The sequence below is a fragment of the Brassica napus genome, chromosome C3 (assembly GCF_020379485.1).
Source record: "Brassica napus cultivar Da-Ae chromosome C3, Da-Ae, whole genome shotgun sequence".
NCBI lineage: Eukaryota > Viridiplantae > Streptophyta > Magnoliopsida > Brassicales > Brassicaceae > Brassica > Brassica napus.
The window spans coordinates 72,205,315-72,215,301 of NC_063446.1; the positions used below are offsets into that span (position 1 = coordinate 72,205,315).

General features: G+C 38.3%; 1 protein-coding gene across 1 annotated transcript; it reads right to left on the bottom strand.

The window, feature by feature from the left end:
- Positions 1 to 2,977, bottom strand: BNAC03G78100D (probable hexosyltransferase MUCI70). The gene is made up of 11 exons (XM_013816868.3): positions 2,864 to 2,977; positions 2,743 to 2,787; positions 2,379 to 2,647; positions 2,068 to 2,310; positions 1,680 to 1,896; positions 1,499 to 1,608; positions 1,225 to 1,427; positions 913 to 1,016; positions 659 to 846; positions 383 to 582; positions 1 to 306 (listed from the first exon to the last, which is right to left on the bottom strand). Exons 3-11 carry the CDS (start codon positions 2,521 to 2,523, stop codon positions 115 to 117), a joined length of 1,602 nt encoding a protein of 533 aa, XP_013672322.1. The 5' UTR covers positions 2,524 to 2,647; positions 2,743 to 2,787; positions 2,864 to 2,977; the 3' UTR covers positions 1 to 114.
- Positions 2,978 to 9,987: the final 7,010 nt, after the last annotated feature.

Consider the following 9,987-nt stretch of genomic DNA (forward strand, 5'->3'; position numbering starts at 1 on the left):
TTGAATTGAATTGCTTTCATTAAACCAAAGGGGGAACAAAATTGCTTCAAATACTAACACAGAAACAATATTAATGGTTTTTTAAAAAATATAAGAAAAGTGGAAAAATCTCTGTTATCTCATGTTTCTGCCACCGGCTGAAACTTTCCGGTGACGCCTCTTTCCACGTTGCCCCGGACTCTTCTTCCCTGTGTTGGCTCTACCACCTACTGATTTTCCACGTGGCAATGGCAGTGGCTCGGGAAGCACCTTAGAAGAGGAAGCTCGAGGAGGTTTCATGTTCATCAACACGTCTCTATGATAAACCTGTTAATCATCAAGAACACGCTAAGTCTCACTTTTTCAGACAAAACAAACCAACTCTTTCAGTTGTGTCTTTTACCTGTTTTACAAAGTTGCGTCTTTCACAGTCCAAGAACATATTAATACTCCAATCAACTTTCTCTCTTATCTTGTCTCTTGCAACTGCAAAGCTTAATTGATCTCTTGAAGTAAACCGATCTACTTCGTTGAACCAGACACACGTGAAGAGGCTTGTGATCGGTATGTGTTCTCTTATGATTGTACAACCTTCAGGAACATCTACAAAACGACCAAAAAACACTCAAACTGAGCTCAAAAGACACATCAGAATCTAGGCTTTTGTTAAAACCATTACCACTTGTTATTGGAAGCTTAGCATCAGTATAAGGTGTTAAGCCTTCCTTCTTGTAGAACTCTACTTGGTAATCAATGGATGCATTGTCATATTTTCTTGCGGCTTTGTTCGCTTCAGCCTCCACAAACACATCAAAACGTCTGTAATGTTTCGAGATTGCTAAACTAGAGTTCGTTCTCCACAAGAACCTGAACATTTGAGAAGACATATGAAGCTTTGGCTTGACACAAAACACTTTTCAAAAGATAGAGTACCTTTCAAGTATTTGGTATGGATCTACAACAAGCTGCAGCTTTGCATCAACCCATATAGAGTACTTGACGTTTGGGAATAATCTATGCAATAGAAGCTTCGGAATCTGTAAGATATGCTAATACTTGTTACATAAGGAAACATTCAAGTCTCTATTCTCAAATCTTTTCTAAGTAATGTTCAAGAAATCATTACGCGGTAGTTAAACGAGATTACTAACTATACAGTCGATTTTTTGAACACCTAAACAAAATTGTTTCAAAAGAATTGTTTCGCTTAAGTCCTAGAATGATTTTTAGAACACTGTTTCTGACCTTTCCATTACGCCTTGCATCGGTGTAAGGGACATTGTGGGCAACAATAATCCTCCACAATCCTATTCTCTTGTTATCCTCTGTGTAACTTGAAGTGTTCTTGAGATATGAATGTGTTTCTTCATCAACAAACATGTAGAAAGGGATGTTCTTCCTCGCCATTTCACTGATGTTCACCGGTTCTTGAATTAGATCATACTTTCCTGAGGAAAAAAGAACCAAAGGATTGAAGCTTTGTTCTTGACTAGCTAAAAGAATGTATGTTTTCTTTTACCAAATATTGCTGAAGCAACAATCACTTCATGGAACTGGTCCATCTCAGGAAGGATATCCTCATCAATGTCGAAACCGGTTTGATGACCCGGTTTAGTTCCTTTGACAAATCTACAGAAACAAGAAACAAGAATCACAAAAGAAGAAACTACAGAGTTAAAAGTCAAGAGAAGCTTACTTACCCGCAGTGCACTGTCATGGACTCTTTAATGTCAAAGGAGTTCGTCCTATCTTCAAGAGAAGGATAACCTCCAAACTCAGAGCCTCCTTGACCTTCTTCACGTTTTACAGGACTCTCTTCATGGATGAATGTCAAATTCTTAAGCATAGGAGATTCAAATTGACGCTTTGGCATATGAGCTAAGGCCTCCTCTGGAGATAGATAGCATACAGGACACGCTGCACACAATCACAAGCAGAAAAGGGTAAACTCTGAGCAGGGCCGGATCCGAGCACAGCCTAATGAAACATTGGCCTTTTGACGGTTCTTAAGAATATTTATAACCCCAAAATCTCATATCCGGCCAGCAAAAGCAGAAACTAAAACAGAGTAAGAGAGAGAGAGCTTACGGCGCGGTCCAGGCCTTCTAAGTCCAGGTGGAGGAGGAGGAGGAAACGAAAAGCTATCACATGGATGGTGAGAAGGAAGTGAAGGAGGAGGATGAATGATGTCTACATCACTTCCTCTAGTAGTTTGATCATTACTAGAGTCTCCAGTGTAGAAAGAACTCAGTTCTCTACTTAGTGGTGTTTGGTTGATTCCAAATTCAATCGTCTCAATACTCTGATGAATGTTTGGACTATTACTACTCTCTGCGGACATAAGTCACATATCTAATCACAACCCATTGAAGAATAAAAAGACATGTAAACTTACTAACCTTTGTTGATAGTGTAGGAACCCAAGACGAAGACAACAAAAGCAAGGCTGAGAAGGAGCAGCATTGCCACTCGTCGTCGACCTAAGTACCAGCAACATAAGAAGGAGAGAGATCTCTCCTTGTCTTTAGAATTTGAAGTGAGCATTGTGGAGGCAGAGGTAGATAGAGACTCAAAAGCTCAAGGCTTGTGTTAGTCCAATGAGCCATGACATTCCAATCATTGATCTCGAAAAATCCAAACTTTTTTTCTCACAGATATCTCTCACAAACTGAAACATAAGACAAAACCAAGATTCAGTTCCAAATACATTGCAGAAGAAGAAGGTGACCCATTAACGAAAGCAGAGAAAGGTTTGTGATTTACCAGCAAAGAATCGATTTTGATTCGAATCAGATCGTACAAAGAGACCTGCATTTGCAAACGAAAAGGAACAAACTTTTAAATCACAATCAAAAGTTTAACACGCAGGGAAAGAGATGATCACCTTTTACAATATCAATGTCAGACTACACTGATCTCTTCCTTCGATCTGCACAAAATCATTCAGTGTGTGTATTTGGATTTGTCAAGGATTCAGTGTATTTCTATTTGAGGGATTAAAAAAAACATATTTTTAACGTGCAAGTATGTTTTTCATAATATATTTATTTGTTTTAGAGTAATTAATAATTGAGAAAAAGACAAAAATAACACTAAATCAAGTTTATGTTCCCAAACTAGCACTCAAGGTCAAAAGTCACAAAAATAGCACTTAATGTTTTATCAAAAGTCACAAACTTAGGGTTTGGAGTTAAAGGGTGGGGTTTAGGATTTAGGGTTTAGGGTTTAGGGTTTAGAGTTTAGGGTTTAGGGTTTAGATTTTAGGGTTTAGGGTTTAGGGTTTAGGGTTTAGGGTTTAGGGTTTAAAGTTTAGGGTTTAGAGTTTAGGGTTTAGGGTTTAGAGTTTAGGGTTTAGGGTTTAGAGTTGAGAAATGAAGTTTTGCGGATAAGATTTCAAATTTTGAGAAATAAAAAAATTAAAATTTTCAAAGGATAAACTTAGAAATGTGCTATTTTGGTCATTTTAGTTTTTGAGTGCTATTTTTGTGATATAAACTTATTTTAGTTTTTGAGTGCTATTTTTGTGATATAAACTTAGAAAGATGCTATTTTGGAGATTTGCCCTTAATAATTTGTAGTTGACAATACAAATGTTCATCAAATATATATAAAAAAAAAGATAAATGATAAACTGATTTCCTTAACTTAACAAACCAAATTATTAACAAAAGGAATATGGATTTTGCCGGAGCTACACCCAGGTTTATTCAGATAACATTGTATTTAATATCCATATTACAACATATTATTTCTATGTTATAAAAATATAAATAGTAAATTGAAGTATAAATGAGTAAAACTTACAATTTATTTTTTACTATCTAAAATATCTATGGTGATTAACAACATAAAATGAATAAATTTTTTGTTAAACCTTAGTTATTGACCGGGTGATTGTGGTCGAGTGGTAAGGAGACGGGACTGAGACGCCAACACGTTTCAGGTTCGATTCACCTGCTGCGCGAAACTAAGTCACAATTATCCTGGTCACCCAACACGGATATGGGCATATGCTTTAGGGTCCATTTGAATACCCGGAGAGAGGGCCTATCCGTGGGTTGCACTTCCCCTTGGAGATTAGTCCGGGCCTCTCCATGGACCTGGGATACCCCCAGGTTAACAAAAAAGAAAAAAAAAAAAACCTTAGTTATTATCCAAAATAATTTTCTTACATATTTAGGTTATTAAGAAAATATGTTATTAATCTCCACATCCCATATTTCTTTGTTATATGTATAATTTATATCATATTTATGTTTTTATCTATATGTTTAATATTTTATAATATATTTATTTATGATTATAATCTATTTTTTACAATTATAATAAGAAAGCTAATTTAAATAATCATTTCTTTAAATAAAACTATTTAAATTTTTTTTGTATATGTTAAATACACTGAAAATCCTATGAAAATATTATTATTACTATATTTTTTTTGTCAGAAATTATTATTACTATATTATTTGTTTAGTTATAGACAAAAGAAATTATCTCACAATCTAGCTATAGTAAAATATTATTCTGGATTAAAATTCAGTGTAAAATGATAATTAAAATATTCTCAGTAGATATTCACAATTTATTTAAATTTTATTATTATATATTAGTTGTTTTTAAAATGACTATTTAAAAAAAAAATGAGGTTATTGCACTGTTATTAAAATTGAATTTTTATATACAAATTAGGGGAATTTTGAATATATTTTCCGTCCAAAACTATGATCCAAAAACATTATTTTCTTCTTAATGATTCTATTTAGTTTTCTTTACTGTATCGGTTTAGTTTATTTAAATTAATAATGATTCTATTTAGTTTCCTTTACTGTATCGGTTAATATATAATGGAAACCATAATGATACGTGCACTACATTGTTTCTAAATAAGAATGTAAATGAACGTTTAGTAATAGCTTTGCAATTAGAAAATGAGAATATTCTGTGAGATATTTTTAAAAATAATATTAAAACAACTTAAAAAAACGTCCTCCTATCAAATGCATTTTGAAATATAAGTTAACTAACATTTCAATTTCTATAATTGTATTTTATTATAATATCAACTAACTTCCTCCTATCATAATAGATTGTATGACCAAATGTAATACATATAAATTATACATTAACAGAAAGTTGTTATGCATATATCAGTTGAACAACATATATTGCACTACATAAACAGAATTGATTCTTTTAGGAAAAAATAATAATTGATTCTAATGTATTTTGATAAAACCGACCTGGTTTATAACTTTATAATAGTTAATTCGTTGGTAGATAAGTCAAACCATATCGATAAAATAATAATTGATTCTAATGTATTTTGATAAAACCGACCTGGTTTATAACTTTATAATAGTTAATTCGTTGGTAGATAAGTCAAACCATATCGATCAAAACTAATAGCTTCCCATACATACATAAGTGTTGACAAATCCAACGTAGCTTAAGGTAAATATGGAGGAGGAGCGATTAATATCTAATCTATTAAAAGATAATCCATATACGTTCGGTTCGGTTACCAAACCATAATTGGTTAATGATTTAATGGATAAAATAAAAAAACTAACGTACAAAACCGGATGCACATTAAGAAACCCTAGTTAACCGAACTCGTGGCCTTCTCCTAACCAACGCAGCCGCGATCTCCTGAGCCAACTCACTACAACCAAATCGTGATTCATTCTCAATCGGTCACTCCCGCTGCAACTTACGAAACCACACCGAAGCTTAGTGAAAATTCACTGACGTCTTGACTCGCAATTTAACCCAACCAATCTGACACCACAAACAACCACGACGGAGGAAGAAATAACTCAATCCCGCAAAACTCCTATCTAGCCTTCTCTGTGACGTGAATCCATCAAACAAAGAGAGTGGAAAAGAATGGAGAAGAAGACCTGAAAGAGTGGAGAAAAAAAATGTTCATCGAACAAAAAAGAAAAATAACGGAGAAAGAAGACCTTTAAGCCACCGTATGTAAAACTTATTTAAGGTTAAGTGATGTCAATTAATATAGGGTGGTTAAGGAAAATTTTAAAACAACAATATGTTTAATATCAGTGGCATAAAGTGGTAAATATTGAGGAAAATTCAGTGTTAAATACAAAATGTATTCCCCTTTTAATAGATTAGATTCGTAAGATCCAACTTGTAACAGCATGGAAATCAATAGAAGATGGTTTTAATCGGGATGAAAGATATGTCATCAAATGGTTGATATTAGTGCATTATCTAACGACTACATAAAAAAAGTTACAATTGAATAATGAATAATAAAGAGGCGGCTAGGGTTTTGGCGACGACAAGGCGATTTCGAGATCTGAACCCCGTCTCAGGCGGAGGACCTAGTTTCTTACCGGCGGTCTAGGAGAGAGGGAGACTACACCACACTCCTCTCGTTCCTAAATTTTCCTGCCCCTTGCAGTGTTTTATCTTCTGTTTTCGTAGCGTAATACCTTGGTTCCCGGTTTCGTGAGCATCAAGTAAACGACATTACGTTAATAGTTCTATTCCCCTCTAATAGGGCGCTGTCTCATCCTTACCGGTCCCCGCTGTTACGATGTATCGGGAAAGGAAGGATCGAACCAGAGTCGGGAGTACTCGACATGACCGCAGACGTAGCCAAGACAAGGAAGAGATCATAAAAGTTCCAGAATTCGATTACACTGATCTTGTCGAGAAGTATAAACTATCCCTTGTTGGAAGGATGTTCCATCGGGATGGTAGAAGTGTTGATGCTTTAATCAAACATATGCCGAAACGAAGTATCTGGGACGTGGAAGGCAGGGTACGAGGAACAAACCTTGGGAATAACAAATTCCAATTTGATTTCGATAAGGAGGAGGATCTCCAAAAAGTACTTCTCCGTAGACCATGTCATTTTAATAAGTGGACCTTCTCCTTAGAAAGGTGGATACCAACGATAAAGGAGGACTATCCAAACTCCTTACTCTTGTGGGTGAATATCACCGGAGTACCGACACATTACAAAAAAGATGAATCATATAGGAGCATTGGCCGGGCTTTGGGAGAGGTGGATACGGTAGATGTCGAAAATGGAAGGGTTCGAGTTGTTGTTAATGCTGATGAACCTTTGCAATTTGAGAGGAAGGCTGGATATGCGAATGGTGATATCATCAAAGTATCTTTGTCTTATGAAGAGCTACACCGATATTGCTTTACCTGCAAAAGAATATCGCATGAAGAAGGTACATGCCCTGAGCTGTCCCCAGAACAAAGAGAAGCTAACCGTTTAGTTCGTTTGGAAAGTAAGGAGAAAGAGGAGCTGGCGGCCAGAGAAGCTTTCTCTGCACCATTTAGAGGCCGCGATCTGCACAGGGGTTTCGAGAACCACGCGTGGAACACCGACAACCATCCTAGATTTTCCCGTGAGATGGAATCAGATAAGAGACGTCAGGAACACCCACAAAGAAGAGAGGAGCGAGCCAGACCAGGACAAGCACAGAGGACAGAGCATGGTGATTTAAGATCAAAGATTCTAAGCAAAAGAGAAGACATTGCAAAGAATGTTTGGAATAGAATTGATCATAGCTATGGAGGAAGAAATCCCCGTGATCGGGAGAGATATCATCCTTACAACAGGGATAAATATGAGGAGTCGAAGCACAGCAGCAGAGATTCTGGAAATCGTTCTGTGAGGGGCCACCACGGTGACTCGGTCTCATCCTCGAGCTGGAGAATTAAAGGTTCCAGTCCTGACACCAGGGGTCGCAACCTGGACCAAACGAATAAAGACCAGCATTATGAGCACAGAAGAATGGATCTCTCATCAAAATCAACTAGGAACTCACCAGATTCCCAGAGGACTATCTCTGAAAGTCATAGATATGACAGAGGGGATGGCGCAGGAAGACGATACCACTCGCCTAGACAGCAGCCGCGAATGGAATGGCGACCGACTCGAGAGCCAGGGAAAAGGAGAGATGAACAAATGGCTCTCTCCCCTAACCAAAGGAATGTGAGAGAGATAGCAAGGGAAACCGAAGATGAAAGAAGACGCATGCTTAAGGGGAAGGCTATTGAAGCGAACGCAGGAGATAAAGAAACAAATCTGGATACAGTCCGTGCGGCAAGTGGAATCTTGAAGATTTTTGATACAGTTCAAACTGAGTTCCCTGGTAATCAGGTGATTACGGAGAAAGAAAAGGAATTTGTGACCTCTCCAGAAAGAGTGATATCATTGCGAAGTCCTATTGAGACGGGTGCTCCATCCCTTAACAGGCCAAATCTAGAAGAACTGGACAAGCCAACAGATAATGAGCAGGAGATGACGGAGGAGGAGTTGAAAGAATTTGAGGAACAATATGCCAGCGTACAACTTGAAATGGATGAGGAAATGTTAGACAATGATGACCTGCTTGATGAAACTAGGGTGGAAGAGACGATGGTGGAAGAGACGATGGCTCCAGAATATCAAACCGCAGGTACTAAAAACTTGGAGAAACAACACGAAGATGGAAGAGTCTTAGGAGGAGAGGGAAAAGAGAAAAGAGAACAAAGTAGGAACAACCTACCTCCAAGAAGGATGTCGGAACAGGGCAGGAGGATGCAAAAGAACCCTCTCCCCCCGGCAAACTTAAATAAGCGCAGGGGTACGCGAAGCCCAGACACAAAAGGTTTAGCTGCATCCAGGAAGCTTGCGAATAGAGGTCGAGCATCACCAAAAGGCAAGCTGGCCAAACAGGGGCGTCTCTTCATGACGAAAGACCCAGGCTCAAAGGTGGTCCCTCGTGTTGAGGTGTATCCTTCGGTTACCAAAGGCCGAAAATCTACTGCTGCATCAGGTTCGGTGGGGTCCCAGAAACCACCCAGTACTCAGATATGAGTGCAATCGCCTGGAACTGTCAGGGGGCCGGAGCCTACCTGACCAAGCAACACCTCCGGGAGTTGCATCGCTGTTTTAAACCTAGCTTTCTTTTTCTTTCAGAAACAAAAAACAATTTTTCTTTTATGCAAGACTTTAAGTTTGAATTTGGTTATGATAAATTGTTCACCGTGGACCCTGTTGGTAGGGGCGGTGGATTGGCTTTGTTTTACATGGAGGACTCTGCGGTGGATATTATTTTCTATAATGATCGTATGATTGATATAAAAGCGCAGATAGACGGACAGGAAGTGTTTATCACGTTCTTGTATGGAGATCCGGTGGTGGAATACCGTGAGTATGTATGGGAAAGGTTGCTGCGGATGAGTGCAAACAGGACAGGAGCATGGCTCTTGATGGGGGATTTCAATGAGATCACAAGCAATTTGGAGAAAAGAGGGGGGCGAAAACGACCAGAAAGCTCTTTCCTGCCGTTTAAAAACATGCTTGCAGGGTGCGGGATGATTGAGTTTCCATCTAAAGGGAACATTTTTTCATGGGCAGGAAGAACCAGAGCAGGACGGGTGCAATGTAGGCTGGACAGAGCCGTCGGAAATGAAGATTGGCATAATGTATTTTCCCACACTTATGTGGAGTATTTGTTGCGCTGGGGATCTGACCACCGGCCCATCTTAGCGAGGTTTCAAAACAGAGGGGCTCGCGGAAAAAGAAACTTTCGTTTCGACCGTAACTGGTTTGGTAAAGAAGGTTTCATCGACACTGTTAAGGGAGAATGGGAGGCACTAAAGATGGAACCCGACCTGGAGCTTTATGACAAAATCTGTAGGACTCGCAGGTCCATCTCAAGGTGGAAGAAACGGAATCCCACCAACAGCGCAAAGCTTATTGAAAGCTTAAAGCAAAAACTAGATCAAGTGCAAAACGACGAGATGATCTCAAGCGAAGAAGAACTGGAATTGAAGTGGAAACTCTGTGAAGCATATAGGGAAGAGGAGCTTTATTGGAAGCAGAAAAGTCGAGTTATATGGCTGCGAGAAGGAGATAGGAACACAAGATATTTTCATGCGAAGACCAAACAAAGACGAGCACGCAACAGAATTACTCGCCTGAGAAACTCGATGAATCAATGGGTTTACAAAGAGGACGATATAGAGGCAGTC

Coding starts and splice junctions, on each gene's coding strand:
- BNAC03G78100D (XM_013816868.3), bottom strand. CDS start 2,523: ATGCTCACTTCAAATTCTAAAGACAAGGAGAGATCTCTCTCCTTCTTA. Junction 1,897..2,067: donor TAGAAGGCCTGGACCGCGCC/GTAAGCTCTCTC, acceptor GATTGTGTGCAG/CGTGTCCTGTATGCTATCTA. Junction 307..382: donor GACGCAACTTTGTAAAACAG/GTAAAAGACACA, acceptor GATGATTAACAG/GTTTATCATAGAGACGTGTT.